General features: G+C 43.8%; 2 protein-coding genes across 5 annotated transcripts in view; one reads left to right on the top strand and one right to left on the bottom strand.

Annotated features, from left to right (window-relative positions):
- CENPU (centromere protein U) overlaps positions 1-2,238 on the top strand; it is a 33,763-nt gene extending 31,525 nt beyond the window's left edge. For all 4 annotated transcript variants that reach the window (XM_066236325.1, XM_066236324.1, XM_066236326.1 and 1 more), the window contains one exon: positions 1,947-2,238. In XM_066236325.1, the coding sequence (XP_066092422.1) occupies positions 1,947-2,060 (114 nt within the window). In that variant the 3' untranslated portion in view covers positions 2,061-2,238. The remainder of the gene's footprint in view (positions 1-1,946) is intronic.
- Positions 2,239-2,392: 154 nt separating this feature from the next.
- On the bottom strand, positions 2,393-15,704 carry PRIMPOL (primase and DNA directed polymerase). The gene is made up of 6 exons (XM_066237495.1): positions 15,633-15,704; positions 10,757-10,865; positions 8,306-8,540; positions 5,615-5,712; positions 2,878-2,917; positions 2,393-2,740 (listed from the first exon to the last, which is right to left on the bottom strand). Exons 3-6 carry the CDS (start codon positions 8,483-8,485, stop codon positions 2,435-2,437), a joined length of 624 nt encoding a protein of 207 aa, XP_066093592.1. The 5' UTR covers positions 8,486-8,540; positions 10,757-10,865; positions 15,633-15,704; the 3' UTR covers positions 2,393-2,434.
- Positions 15,705-15,982: the final 278 nt, after the last annotated feature.

Here is a 15,982-nt window from a genome sequence, read left to right as displayed (position 1 = left end):
AGGCTGACTTGAAGATATTGATACTTCAGAGGACTGAATCTCATTGTGTCCTTTTCATACAAATCTCAGATGAAGTGTGCTTTATTATACTTGTCATCAGTGTACTATCGCCCAGGCATGTTTTAAAGACGGCCTCTTCTTTGTTCAGCCCATTTTTGTAGTATCTTTTTTTATCTGAAAAAACAAATCAGTGGCCCATAAATGTAGTTTTAGAAGTTGAGAAGATAAGGAAATAAAGGAGAAAGTAAGGCACATTGTTTTAATAAATTTTATAGTTGCTTCTGGATTTTTGCTGCAGACTTTGCAACTGTCATGAGAACCAGTTCAGATTAATAGAAATGTTTAATTACAGAACACAGGTTTATATATATTTGTATCATACACATGTATCATCACTTGTATTCTTCATTTTTAAATTCAATTTTAAGGTATTGACACTGTCTAAAAGTTAATTCTCCTGAGCCTGAGGTTTGTAGATTAGAGAGATCTGGACCTAGAATGTTTTTATATTATTTTCTCCTGTGACAACGCCCAGCTAGTCTAAAGCTTACTGTTTGGGGCCTGACCTGTGGTGGCGCAGTGGATAAAGCGTCAACCTAGAACACTGAGGTCGCCAGTTCGAAACCCTGGGCTTGCCTGGTCAAGGCACATATGGGAGTTGATGCTTCCTGCTCCTCCGCCTTCTCTCTCTCGCTCTCTATTCCTCTTCCCCCCCCCCCCTCTCTCTCTCCTCTCTGAAAAATTAACAAAGTCCTTAAAAAAAAAAGTTATAAAGCTTACTGTGTGGAGTTGGGGCTGGAGCTACTGCACGTGGAGAACTGGCGGCGGCCGAGCTCCAGTGACCGCTGTGTGGGGACCCCTGCTCTTCCCGCCCCTTGCTGCCTGTTTTCTGCTCCAGTGACCACCGTGTGGGGACCCCTGCTCTTCCCGCCCCTTGCTGCCTGTTTTCTGCTCCAGTGACCGCTGTGTGGGGACCCCTGCTCTTCCCGCCCCTTGCTGCCTGTTTTCTGCTCAGCACCTTTCCTTCCTGTAGGGTTTAGGTTTGTGTCTTAGCTCTTTTCAAACTAGAAATCTGGTACCAAATGTTAGTTATTCCTCCTACCCCCTCCCTGAGAGGTGCCCCATGGTAGCGTGAACACCTTAGGCTCTCAAATCCTCAACCGAATTCCACAGTAATGTGGGAGGTTATATTCTAGAAAGAATTCCATTATTCTGTGGACAGCTTTTTCGCTCAGTTTTCATTTCTAAGAAAACCACAGTAAACCACAATCATAAATTACAAAATCCTGTCGGGAATTCAGTCACTCTCCCTTAGGTACAATTTAGAACGTGGAACTTGGCTTCGTTCATTATTTTAAAATCATGAGTTGGGTTTTGATTTTTATTTTATATTGGGTTTATATTCTAATTTTGTCTTTAATCATTAAGAAATTTGGATTGACAACTTTTAAGACATTTACTGCTCTTCCCAATAAATAATTTCTCTAGATGATGGATTTTTTTTCTCATAAACTCAGTGGGCCAGGTGCGCCCACTCCATCAGTCCTCACAGGAAAAGGCAGTCTGCCTTACAGTTTCTGTGAAATAGGCATGAGAGCAAGCCGCCCCCACGAGCTCCAGCGCACTGCTGGAGCCCAGTGCTGCCCTGTGCTAGGAGGGCTTCCTCTCCCAGATCACTCACATGCCCGAGTTCGCTGAACCAACTGGGCTGGGATAAGGTCAGCTCATGCCTTGCACAGCCGTTCCCTTGAAACTTTATTTGTCAATTATGTTCTAAGGAAATGGGTTAAAACCAAATTAATGATCCTATATATACATAGTTCAAAAGAGGAATGGAGGAGCAGTTAATAGCTCCCTTAAAGTTCATATCTGGGTATAACATTGAGCTTGTAAAACAGACTTATAAAAATTCTCAGTATTTGTTCATCTAAATTATTTTTCAACAGTACGATTCCTCCAGCCTTCCAGCTCTGTTATTCAAAGCAAGAACACTCATAGGAGCTGAAAGCCATCTACAAACTATCAACCACCAGTTGGAGAAGCTCCTTGCCCAGAAATGAGTGGTCTGCTGACATGTGCCGCATGCTGAGCCCAGCGCCTGCCTTCTGAGACTGCTTTCCACTGTTAAAGCAACACTCTCAGAGCTAGCTGAGAAAGTTACAATGTTGACACCTAATCCTAATTAGCCACAGCCATAAAGACTTTTAATCTATAAATAAATATGCAAAATTAGGCTGATGTATGACTAACTGGTTAATCAATAAGATTTCTAGTGAATTTAAGTACAGTAATTTTCAATAAAACTGGTTTACTTCAGTAAAAAACAATCGGAAAGCAAAGTGATAAAACTTAGTTGATATACATAGAATTAAAAATAAGTTACTATAATTTAATGCTTGTTATTAAATCTTATCTTCAGATCACAGCCTGGTTATTAAGTGTCCATAGTAAATGAGCTATTCTTGTAGACTTCTATAATTAGTTCATCGGGAATTTCACCCTCTCCACTGTTACAGCTAGGAAGACTGTTCTCTGCAGCTTCTGCCAATTCAGCATCTTCAGTAGCTTCCAAAAAATAAGTGTCCTCAATGCCACCATCCCAGTCAGGATCAGAAAGCACACCTTGTGATGGCTGAGGAGGACTCTTGGCTTCACTGTCCATTGTTTCGTCTGTTGTAGCCTCTTCTTCCTTTGGGTCCAGTGGGGAGGGTGTCAGGGAGAGTGGGGCAGAGGGAAACAGTGGTTACTCAGTCGGGACGAGTAATCTCACCAGTCTATGTTGAATTAAGGTATTAAGCCCAGTACAACAGTTGATTAAAATGAATATGCTGCATTAGACTGAGAGTCAGCGTGGAATGAATTCATTCATTCACATACCGCCAGCTGGGGCGGCCCGCAGTTCCTGCGGTACATCCGTCTGAGAAATACAGACGGACTCTAGAGCAAGGGTAGACTGCTTTTGTTCCAGTGCCTAGTCCAGCTGAAGGCAAATTAGAAAATTTATCTTAACAGACTGACTTCCCCATTTATATATTCCTTTTTACAAAGTAAATAAGAATATGGGTTGAAAAATTGTTATAAAGGATAGTTTTGAGACAGTTCTCAAAATGTGATAAATTTCTGAATTTAGTAATTTTACCATAGCTATATAGAAATGTCCTTGTTCTCCAGCCACGTGCTCAGAGACTGAGAGACAAAGGGTTTGGTGTCTGCAACCCCGTTCAGGAGATCTGTCATGGACTGTGCCGAATCCTAGTACCCCACGTGGTGCTCTTGGAAGAGGGGCCTTTGGGATTGAATTACATCATGAGAGGAGCCCCTCATGGCGGGACTAGTGTCATTACAGAAGAAACCCTAGAGAGCACTCCCTTCTGCCACGTGTGGGAAACGGATGCATCTCTCGCTGACCCAGGAAGCTGGCTCTCAAATCTGCCAGCACCTCGACCTTAGCCTTCCCGGCCTCTGAAACTGAGAAATTAGTGTCTGCTGTTTATAAGCCACCTGGTCTATGGTATTATGGTATAGTGGCCCAAAATGACGAAGGTAAGTCATCAAAAAGAATGAATATGTATACAGTAGAGGGAATATGTATACACATGTGGCTGAGGGTTCTACCAAGACACATGTGGCAAATCTGGGTGAATGGCCCACAGGCAAGTCCCCTGTTCTCGTACGCATGTCCGTACATGCAAAATGCTTTCAAGCTATGATCAATGCCATAGAAAAGCAGGCAAGTAACACTAATTTAGTTTAAAATACTAATAACAAAACCCATGAAGCAGAAGTGACAAAACTAAATAGGTACAGTGGGTGTTCATTATACTGTTTTTATTTAAAATTTTAAAAAGTTATATAGCTGTGGTAATAATACTGTATACCAAAAGTATTTATACATTCAACTTGGCATTTTTGAGATATACTGCATAAGGAGGAAGAAACAACTTTAAAACCCACTGAAACCACAAACATGCATCAAAATAATACTCCAAATGAACAAGGATGGCCTTCTTCCTCTGAGGCAAAGTTGATCAATTTATTTCAAAACACTCTTTAACCTAGTAGTTTATCAGAGAATCTGACTGTGAGCTATCTTATGTCCTGCTTCTAGAGAGCAAGAATGAGACTTCTGCATTTCTATCTTGAACGGGCCCAACCATTACCTGGAATGGGAATGCAAGCACTGAGGCAGCTGTACCGGGTCCTTTTACCCTAACTGCACCACTGTCCAGGACAGTGCTGAGGGGGCAGGTGGACCACTAAACGGCTCGGGAGATAAAATGACAAAAAGAGTACTTAATAAAAACTTTTGTAAAACCTTAGTAGGACCACATAGAAAAGTGGGCAGTTCTAGGCAGTCTGTAATAGAAATAAATACAAATAGTAAATCTGAAACTTTTCAACTTTATTAATAAATGTGAATTGAAACTGCAAACCCACTTTTTTGCCTACTAGGATCGTAAAGATTAAAAGGTAAAAATAAGGAATGTTGGCAAAAATGCAGGGTAACAGTTGCTCTCATAAATTGTGGCATGTAGAGCAACCCGAGAATGTGCATCACTGAATATCTGTGATGGTTTGGAATAAAAGCCTGCAGCAGGTACTGTTTTAAGCACACATATGTGTGAGCACAGATACAAATTTTGGAAGATATACACCAAAATGTTTACATTAGAGCTGAGGGTCAAATTATGAGCATGATTTTACCCCTTTAGATTTATGTGTGTGTGTGTGTGTGTGTGTGTGTATTATATATATAATATGTGCCCTGGCCGGTTGGCTCAGCGGTAGAGCGTCGGCCTAGCGTGCGGAGGACCCGGGTTCGATTCCCGGCCAGGGCACACAGGAGAAGCGCCCATTTGCTTCTCCACCCCTCCGCCGCGCTTTCCTCTCTGTCTCTCTCTTCCCCTCCCGCAGCCGAAGCTCCATTGGAGCAAAGATGGCCCGGGCGCTGGGGATGGCTCTGTGGCCTCTGCCTCAGGCGCTAGAGTGGCTCTGGTCGCAATATGGCGACGCCCAGGATGGGCAAAGCATCGCCCCCTGGTGGGCAGAGCGTCGCCCCTGGTGGGCGTGCCGGGTGGATCCCGGTCGGGCGCATGCGGGAGTCTGTCTGACTGTCTCTCCCTGTTTCCAGCTTCAGAAAAATGGAAAAAAATAATATAAAAAAAAAAAAAAAAAAGAGGTATGACTTTAGTGTCACCCTCATAAATTCAATTTAAAAAAAGGGGTAAGACTTTAACACAGGTTAGTAAGAACATGCTGACTCGGTTAGTGAACAATAACCTGTGCTCAGTGAAGCCTGGACGACTTCCCACACAAATACGAGGTTTGGAGTAGTCTGAACACGGAAGAGTGATGAGGGAATTGTGTCATCATGTGGCACAGGTAGTACAGAAACTCAAAACACAACACACAAACTTATCCTCCCAACACCTGGTGAGATAATGCAACGCTGCCATGACAAGGAAGCTCCGGAATTCAATTCTAATAGTAAAGGGATAGTAACCAATTATGTGGTTGAAAACTATTCAAGCCAATTCAGCCTGAATTAATTTCACAAACATTACTAGATGAAGGAAATGTAACTGTAATATGTTGTCCTTTACAAACTACTTACCGGGATTTATAATAAAACCAAAACTGAGCATAGGTTGTTACAAGATAAACACGTTGTCCATTGCCCACTTTGTATTCCAATGCAAATACATGAACATCCTTTATAAAATCAAAAATAATATTCAAAAATTAATAAAGTGAAAATGTAAGCAACTATAACTATTATGTGTTCATAAGTAATTTTACTATTCAAATTTTCAAACACTGCAATTTGAACATTTGTATTATTAAAAACAAGAAAAATAACCATTAGATCTATGCCAATCAAAATCTAGTTATTTGTATTTATTTTTTAGTTACTCAAGCCATGCACCTTCAAGGAAGAAATATTTAGAATATTCAAATTAAAAAGAAAAATAAAGGAGAAAAATCAGTTTTCAATCAGTCTAGTTTGACTTCCTATTATAATTTTATTTGCTAGTTTATGAAATTAAACTTACTTTTTAAAACTACTTAAACGTAAATGATTTGGGCTAAAATCAGTTAATAAATTCTTTAGTATATATAAAAATATGTGGGAACCAATTTTTAAAATGAAATATTTATAAGTTAATCTTAAAAGCAGTTTTAAAATGCTTAACTTTAATGAGTAACTATGACTGTCTTTTCTATGAGAAGCCAGTCCTTTTCAAGTTAACTGCTGTGGCACTTGCTGTAACTTTCTGTCTGCTGCCACCATGGCTTCCAATAAAGGACGCTCAAGTTCTTCTGTTCCCACTTAGCTGAAGGGGGCTGTTGAGCCTATAAAGGAACAAACTTCCATTTTCATGATTGAGAAATCGTAGGAGGATTAAGTTACCTGACCCTATTAAAAATCTTCTTGAGAGAAATTTTAGAGACTGGTGATTGGTTAAAGCTAGTAATCCCACTCCTCTATTTATTTTTTAATTCAAGATCAAATGAATCTGTCAGTATTTTCATTTCTGATACCTGAATTAGGTTTGCACAGAATGAGCGTGAAAAGCGTTTCTCTTATTTCCTAAACCATTGTCATCAGATCTGAGTGAGCTTCTCTTTACTAGGCAGAGTCCTCTTCTAAGAAACTTTCAGCACTTTGAGTTTTTATATAGCATCAGTGATAAGAATCACAACATATCTGTGCTAGATTTCACATAGGCATCTTTCTGTTCACAGTTGACCCTTGAACAATGCAGGGCTTAGGGGCGTTGACTCCTACATAATTATAGGAGTCTGTATATAATTTTTGACTCCCCAAAAAGTTAACTACTAATAGCCTACTGTTGACCAGAAGTCTTAACCAATAATAAAAAGTCTATTTACACATATTTTGTACAAGTACAGGCAGACCTCGTCTTATTTCACTTCTCTTTTATTGTGCTTCACAGATGTGTTTTATAAGCTAACTTAGCTAAAGACAAAACCCCACCTGTAACAAGATCACAACTAGCTTTATTGAGAGACTCACTTTATTGCAGTGGTCTAGAACCCAACCCGCAATATCTGAGGTGTGCCTGGATTATATACTGCATTCTTACACCAAAGTAAGCTAGTGGGAAGAAAATTGTCATTACAAAAATTGTAAAGATGAGAAAATACATTTACAGCACACATTTAAAAAAATCCAGGAACAAGTGAACCCACACTATTCAAACCTGTCACTCAAGGGTCAACTGTACTTCTTACGTTCCCCACAATGCCCCTAAAAACAAATGACAAGCAGCACACACGGTTTTGGTTACTTTTGTGCACCACACCCTTTGTGAGGCTAGCATGTAGCAAGCATTTCTTCCTCCCACTTGCCTAATGTGTTGGAAATTGTTAAGATAAGTCCACTGACTCCAAAGTGCAAAAGGAGGTAGTAGAAAGATAATATACGTGTGCTTAGACACTATGATTTAAGTTCTAGAGCTTATTAAAGCTAAGCTATTATAATTTGAGACATTTTCATTTCTTATTGTTTAAATTCAATTCTCCTTTCCCTAATTTTACCCTTAAAAACCTCTTATTCCACTCATTTACTCGTATTTCTGAATTCTTTTAGTTTTACTTTTAAAAACTTGGTCATGCCCTGGCCAGGTGGCTCAGTGGAAGAACATTGACCCGACATGTGGAAGTCCCGGGTTTGATTCCCAGTCAGGGCATACAGGAAAAGCACCCACCTGCTTCTTTACCCCTCTCCCTCCCATTTTTCTCTCTTTCTCTCCCTCTCCCACAGCTATGGCTCAAATGGTTTGAGCAAGTTGGCCACGGATGCTAAGGATGGCTCCATGGCTTCACCTCAGGTGCTGAAATAGCTCGGTTGCCAAGCAGTAGTGTAGCAGCCCCAGGTGGGTAGGGCACTGCCCTGTAAGGAGCTTCACAGGTGATCAGGGCACATGTTGGAGTCTGTCTCTCTGCCTCCCTGCCTCCTCACCTTTCACTTATTTTTAAAAAAGACCTCAGTCATTCTATTATTTTTTAGTTCTTAAATATGGTCACTCTTCCTCTAAGTACATTTAAATGTCATTACAATTTTTTAAAACTAATTGGCACTAGATATGTCATTCTTTTTCATTATTAATATAAACTAAATGGCTAATGCTTCACAGGGATATTTTTCCTAAGCCATGTGATATTAAGATCACAATTAAATTTAGTTGGTAGATATATGGCTTGAAATAAAGAAAATAGATATTTTAAAGAAATCTTAGGTAACAGTAGCTCAAAACAACAAAAAAAGATTAAAAATTACCTCTTTACAGCTTTTAACAAAATTAAAAGCTTGAGTTTGCCGAGGAAACAGTTTCCAAACAGAGGGCGGTTCCTCTGGCTTCGACAGCCTGGGTCTGTACACTGAGGGCAGCGGCTTCCTCTCATACTGGGAGGCGCGGTCTGCAATCTGCTTCAGTTTTGCTTCCCATTTTCTCTTCATTGGTTCAGAAGTATGGCGAGAAGAAATCCTACCCCAGTAAGCTTTCTACCAAGTACTATGAAAACAAACGAACAAGAACATCAGTGACTTTGTTCACAATATATTTTGTTTGATAAAACTTCAAAACTTGGCCCTGGCCGGTTGGCTCAGTGGTAGAGCGTCGGCCTGGCGTGCAGGAGTCCCAGGTTCAATTCCCGGCCAGGGCACACAGGAGAAGCGCCCATCTGCTTCTCCACCCCTCCCCCTCTCCTTCCTCTCTGTCTCTCTCTTCCCCTCCCACAGCCAAGGCTCCACTGGAGCAAAGTTGGCCCGGGCGCTGAGGATGGCTCCATAGCCTCTGCCTCAGGCGCTAGAATGGCTCTGGTTACAACAGAGCCATGCCCCAGATGGGCGGAGCATCGCCCCCTGGTGGGCATGCCGGGTGGATCCGGTCAGGCGCATGCAGGAGTCTATCTGACTGCCTCCCCGTTTCCAACTTCGGAAAAATACAAAAAAAAAAAAAAAAAAACAACTTCAAAACTCATTCCCTAGTTATCATGTAAATGAGTCCAGACCTGATGATGAGAAACCTGTAGATCCTGGCTCTTCCATCTAACAGCTATGGGGCTGGACAAGTTAATGGAGCTCCCTGAATCTTACTCAACTACAAAATGAGAATCAATACCTTTTCGAGCACTTCCGATAGTTACCTTGAGGACAAATATGATGAGATAGGAAAATGTTTTTTAGATTACCAGGCCTCATGGTGATGTGTTTTGTATCATTGTGGTTTTGCTTTTATTGCATCAAGTGCTGTCCACCTTCCCCGGCTGGTGCTACTACCTTGGCCATCATTTTATACCATTATTTGTTAGGGGGCGCTCGCTCCTAGGCTCCACTGTGCAGTTCTGAGCTGTCCCTGTTCACTGCACTTCTCAAAAAAACAACTCGTAGTTAGAAGGATAACTCAGTGTTACGAATGGGAATTACAATATTGACTAGTTTTGCTTTAGGATGTGTATAGTAACCATAAATATGACTTTTAAAAGGAATAAATGGGCCCAGGTTACTTGGCTCAGTGATATGGCCTGAGTTCAATCCCTGGTCAGGGCACATGAGAAAAGTGACCATCTGCTTCTCTCCTCTCCCATTCCTCCTCTCCCTCTTCCCCTCGTCAGTGGCTCAGTTGGTTCCAGCGTCAGCCTCAGGTGCTGAAAACAGCTCAGCTGATTCGAGCATTGACCCCAGATGGGGTTGCTGGGTGGATCCCAGTTGGGGCGTATGTGGGAGTGTGTCTATCTCCCCTCCTTTCACTTAAAAAAAAAAAAAACAGGCCCTGGCCGGTTGGCTCAGCGGTAGAGCGTTGGCCTAGCGTGCGGAGGACCCAGGTTCGATTCCCGGCCAGGGCACATAGGAGAAGCACCCATTTGCTTCTCCACCCCTCTGCCGCGCCTTCCTCTCTGTCTCTCTCTTCCCCTCCCGCAGCCAAGGCTCCATTGGAGCAAAGATGGCCCGGGCCCTGGGGATGGCTCTGTGGCCTCTGCCCCAGGCGCTAGAGTGGCTCTGGTCGCAACATGGCGATGCCCAGGATGGGCAGAGCATCGCCCCCTGGTGGGCAGAGCGTCGCCCCCTGGTGGGCATGCCGGGTGGATCCCGGTCGGGCGCATGCGGGAGTCTGTCTGACTGTCTCTCCCTGTTTCCAGCTTCAGAAAAATGCAAAAAAAAAAAAAAAAAAAAAAAAAAGGCAATGCCTAAGCCCATTCCTATACTGACTCTGGCCTTGACCGTATGACTTGCTTTGGCATGTCACATCAACAATGTAAAGCATGCACAAGTTCAATAAGTGTTTTTGCACTGCATTTGGCCATCTTGGAGTCCTTCCTTGAGACTGTGTCATGCTGTACCTGTAGCCTCATCGAGGGTAAAAGGCCATCTGGAGAACCAAGGTACCCGGCTAACAGCCAGCACCAACTACCAGATTATGTGCATTAAGCCATTTTGGATTATCCAATCATCATCTGAATAGAATGCATGAGTAAACCCGAGTGAGTTAGTGTGAGACCTGGCAAAGAACTGCCCAGTCAACTCACAAAATTCTAAGAAAAAAATTGTTGTTTTTTAAAGCCACTAAGTTTTGGCCTGGTTTTTACACAGAAATAGATAACTGACACAGTTTCCCTGTTTGTTAATATCATCAGTGTCATAATTTATCTATGTAGAAACAGCTATATTATATGTCTTTTTAAGTGAATAATATATATGAAAGCATTTGAGGGTAAAATTCCTATTTACCTTCGGTAATGTCTTTCCAGAACTTGTACTTATCAAGGTGGTAAATATTCTCTTGAATTTTAGCAGAAAACTCAGCAACAAGACAGACTTACTAGGAAATAAACATTCCCTGGAAGAAAAGAATAGAATCATCCTAAAAGGGTAAGAGAGGGTAGGACTGTCATGAATGTCATGATATGGTTAGGAAAAAAAGACATATTATTCATAGATTTCAAACATGACTTCAAACATAAACCAAAGATTCTTCTCTTAAAGTTACAGTTAACTCATGAAAATTATAAATTATAAACCAAGAAACAGAAATATTATTTTAAAGGTGTCAACATAAATTTCATAAGAGGTATACATAGAGAAGCAGTGTAATTTCACTGGATTGAAGAGATGGGGCAATTTTCAATAAAGCTGCTTTAATTTTTCAATACAAAGTTATATAGATAGAGTTCTTTATTGCTAGATTCTAGGTATTCAGTTCAGTTGAACCTGCTTCACAAACAGATAAAAGTCCCCAACACTTAGACAACCTAACAAGAAACTAACTTTTCCTCTATGAAATTTAGCTTTTAATAAAACCTGATTACCTAGGAAAGAAAATAAACACAGAATGCAGTCAGATGTGAACAGTACAGAGCCAGTAACTGACTAGGAATAACCACGTGGTGGGTCACACTTGGTGACACTGCTATCGGGGAAAAAAAATTTTTATTCTGTCAAAATACTGGTATGACAATGGGAGTGTCTCCCACTTGAAAGTCGCAGAATCAGTTTAGCACTTATTGGACTGAAGAAACTGTGAATGCCAACACGGAAAAGAGAGGTGCAATGCATGTTATGCCCTCTGTTCTTTGCACAGTTTCAAAACTTGAACAGCTGGGCAGAGGGTCAGCAGACAGCTGGGGCTTGGACTGCAGCGGGAGGGCTGGAGGCAGAGGGTCAGCAGACAGCTGGGCTTGGACTGCAGCGGGAGGGCTGGAGACACAGGGTCAGCACACAGCTGGGGCTTGGACTGCAACGGGAGGGCTGGAGGCAGGGGGTCAGCACACAGCTGGGCTTGGACTGCAGAGGGAGGGCTGGAGGCAGAGCAAAGGCCACGGCAGCATCTGGCATTCTGGCTGTGGACTACTGTATTCCTCATCCCTTCGTTCTAGAACCATTTAGAAATGCTTTGCATTCCTGGTGGGAAAAGAGTGTCCTTTCTTTTATATAATTGTACAGCAAAACTTTCTCACATAGGGACCATAACTATTTTTGGTAACAGTTTCCAGATTCCAAAGAAAGATATTTGTTGTATTTTTAAACAGCTGGCTTTAAGAGCTCTAAACACTGCACCAGAATCTTTATTTAATTTAACTATTTTTGATACTGACTACAACTAAAAGGTGGTCAGGCTAGAAAAAAGGCGAGCTTACACCAAAAGGATTAGAGGAAGTAGTGGGAGAAGGGACACAGGGCTGGGGGGAGGAGAATGACTCACAGACCGGCTAGCCCTGGGTTCCCAAGGTTTACGCCTAGGCTTGCCCAGCCATGACATCGGATGGCCTGGCACCCAGGAACAGCTGGTCCAGGGAAACGTGCTTCTAAGATGTGAAGCCTGCCTCCTCATGGTTCTCCCAAGCCCAGTTCTCCTGGTCTCTGTTTTTTGTCTAATCGCAAGTCAGTTCTTATTCCCAAAACCCAATTCTTCCCTCTGACCTGAGAATGAATATATCAATATCACGTGTCTGTCTTCTGGTAATACAGTGTATCCGTAAAGTCATGGTGCACTTTTGACCAGTCACAGGAAAGCAACAAAAGACAATAGAAATGTGAAATCTGCACCAAATAAAAGGAAAACTCTCCCAGCTTCATACCTATTCAGTGCAGTTCAATGTGGGCTCATGCACAGATTGTTTAGGGCTCCTTAGGTAGCTATCCCGTATAGCCTCTACAGACTCGTCACTGACTGATGGCCTACCAGAACGGGGTTTCTCCACCAAACTGCCGGTTTCCTTCAACTGTTTATCCCACCAAGTAATGTTATTCCTATGTGGTGGCGATTCATTATAAACGCGCCGATATTCACATTGCACTTTGGTCACGGATTCTAATTTAGTGAGCCACAGAACACACTGAACTTTCCTCTACCGTCCACATCTCAACTGGCACGGTAGGCCGTGGGCTGCTCCGCTGTATACATGGTGTTACATCATCATCTGCGCATGCGCACATGCTGCCACACCATCCTACAGAAACTGGGAGGGTTTTCCTTTAATTTGGTGCAGATTTCACATTTCTATTGTCTTTTGTTGCTTTCCTGGGACCGGTCAAAAGTGCACCATGACTTTACAGACACACTGTATGTTTTAGTTCTAGTATTTAGTAATTTCTGCTATTTGGCAATGTTTTCATAATATAACCCCTTTTATGGTCTCTGGGTACACATGTATGCAATTTCTCCCACTGCTAAACTGTTCACAATAAAGTATGTGATTAAAATTCACTTACAGTAATATTATTATACAAATTTACTTTCCAGATGAGTAAGACTTTAAATTAAGTAAAATAGAGTGGCTGATTTTCCCCCCTTCAGTTGCTTTGCCTGTCTATGCTTGAATAGAAGTAACTCCTATATAAATTTCCCAAAAGTCTCCTGTAAGGGATGAGACACATTGTTCTTTTCCACTTCCCCCTTTTCACTATCCTCACAGGATCTCTGATCCAGAAAGCCCATGTCTGCCAGACTAATCATTGCCTTAAATTTATTTTCATAATTTTTGTGTGTGTGTGTGTGAGACAGAGGGACAGACAGGGACAGAGAGACAGGAAGGGAGAGAAATGAGAAGCATCAATTCTTCCTTGTGGCTCCTTAGTTGTTCAATGATTGCTCTTGCTCTCTCATATGTGCCTTGCCGGAGATGGGGGAGCTACAGCAGGGCAAGGGGCCCCTTCCTCAAGCCAGTGGCCTTTGGGCTCAAGCCAGCGACCATGGGGTCGTGTCTATGATCCCACACTCAAGCTAGCGACCCCGTGCTCAAGCCAGGCGACCTCAGGTTCTGAACCTGGATCCACTGCGTGCTGGTCCGATGCTCTATCTACTGCGCCACCGCCTGGTCAGGTATTTTCATAACTTTTCATGACTAGGAGCACCACTCAATTCACACTTTGGTTTATACCAAGAAGTCCAAACTCTCTCCAGAATCTAGCTCTAAACCAGTTCCTACATTTATTTGTTGTTCAGTTTTCTCGCCAAATGAATGGTAACGAGCATTCCCTGCCCCGGGCCACTCCAAGGCCCCTCTTGCCTTTCCCAATTTCTTCCCCTTCAGGGGTTGGATCAAGTTCTGCCACCTGTGAAACTCTCTAAAAATGAAATTACTCCCTGGCTGGTTGGCTCAGTGGTAGAGCGTCGGCCTGGCATGCAGGAGTCCCAGGTTTGATTCCCGGCCAGGGCACACAGGAGAAGCGCCCATCTGCTTCTCCACCCCTCCCCCTCTCCTTCCTCTCTGTCTCTCTCTTCTCCTCCCGCAGCAGAGGCTCCATTGGAGCAAAGTTGACCCGGGCGCTGAGGACGGCTCTGTGGCTTCTGCCTCAGGTGCTGGGATGGCTCTGGTTGCAACAAAGCAACGCCCCCTGGTGGGAGTGCCGGGGTGGATCCCGGTCAGGCGCATGCAGGAGTCTGACTGCCTCCCCATTTCCAACTTCAGAAAAAGAAGAAAAAAAAAAGAAATTACTGACTCAGAAGACAGTGTCTCCAGCCAACTGTTTGAGATGGTTTCTCTAAACCAAGTACATTAGTATAACTACAGGAAACCAGAAAACTGCTGCTGGTGCTGCTGCTGCAGCAAAGCATCCTTTTGGTAAGAAAGTTCAGCACTCAGGGTGGGAGTGGGTCTTAGTGTCAGTTTTACTGCAGAAAAAAATAAAAAAGAGAGCCAGACATTGATCCCCCCTCGATTCTGGGAGCAACTAAGTAAGGCCTAAATTTTATTATATTTTGGGATCCAGGTTTAACTCCTGTTAACTCTCCTTTTTACTAAAACAAACCCCTTAACCTCTTCCAGCCTGGGCAGAAACTGTAATTTCCCACCTCCAGTGGTTGTTGAAAGAATAAAATAAGAAAATGTGTGAAGATGCAAGAGAACATAATAAAGCAGTCGATAAAACGACGTGTACCTCTGTGCAAAACATAACCCCTAATTTACCTCCGAATAGGCAGTAACAGAGTTGGGGGCCCGCTGGTTCTAAACATGGGACCCGCCTGACCAGGCGGTGGCACAGTGGATAGAGCGTCGAACTGGGAAGCGGAGGTCCCAGGTTCAAGACCCCGAGGTTGCCAGCTTGAGCGCGGGCTCATCTGGTTTTAGCAAAAGCTCACCAGCTTGAGCCCAAGGTCACTGGCTTGAGCAAGGGGTTACTCAGTCTGCTGTAGCCCCATGGTCAAGGCACAGATGAGAAAGTAATCAATGAACAGCTAAAGTGTCGCAAGGAAAAACTGATGATTGATGCTTCTCATCTCTCTCCATTCCTGTCTGTCTGTCCCTATCTATCCCTCTCTCTGACTCTGTAAAAAAATAAATAAGTAAAATAAACACGGGGTCCCTTGTGTCCGAATGTCATGAGCCCCTTGAAATGTGAGGCGGAACTTCGTTGTCAATTGCGCTGGTACAATCTCCAGCGAAAACAATTCCGAGTTCGCATCAAGGTCTGGAAGGAATTCACGACCCAAAGCAGGCGGGCAGTGAAGGCTAGTGATTTGGGTCGCCCGTGGGGAAGCAGAGTACAGCGGGCGGGTCGCGGCCCGTTCCTCGCCCCCCGAGTGCAGACTGAGCGTCAGGCCCGCCCGTGAATCCCTCCCCACAGCCCTGGGACCCATAGGGCCTTCTGGTCCCGCACCGTTTACCTCCAGAAACCCCCTCCGTGTACTTCTACGTCCTCAGTGGCTGCCGGCACCCAGCCGGACCCACTCTTCAATCTGCGCGCGGAGGCGGATCGTGAGGGACGGGAGGGTCCGAAGCGCCCAGGCCTATGAGGGAGCGGCAGGGGCGGGGCTCGGAGCGCGCGGACCTATGAGGGCGCGGTGGGGGCGGGGCGCGGAGCGCGCGGGCTTAAAGCACTTGGCGGGGCGGGACGCGGAGCGTGCGGACCTATAAGGGCGCGGCGGGGGCGGGACGTGGAGCGCGCGGGCTAAGCGCACAGTGAAGGCGGGGTCCGGAGCGCGGGCTACAAGGGCGCAGCGGGGGCGGGACGCGG

Source organism: Saccopteryx bilineata, chromosome 6, assembly GCF_036850765.1.
Source record: "Saccopteryx bilineata isolate mSacBil1 chromosome 6, mSacBil1_pri_phased_curated, whole genome shotgun sequence".
Lineage (NCBI taxonomy): Eukaryota > Metazoa > Chordata > Mammalia > Chiroptera > Emballonuridae > Saccopteryx > Saccopteryx bilineata.
The sequence above is the reverse complement of the archived record's forward strand: the minus strand, read 5'-3'. Positions and strand labels throughout refer to the sequence as shown.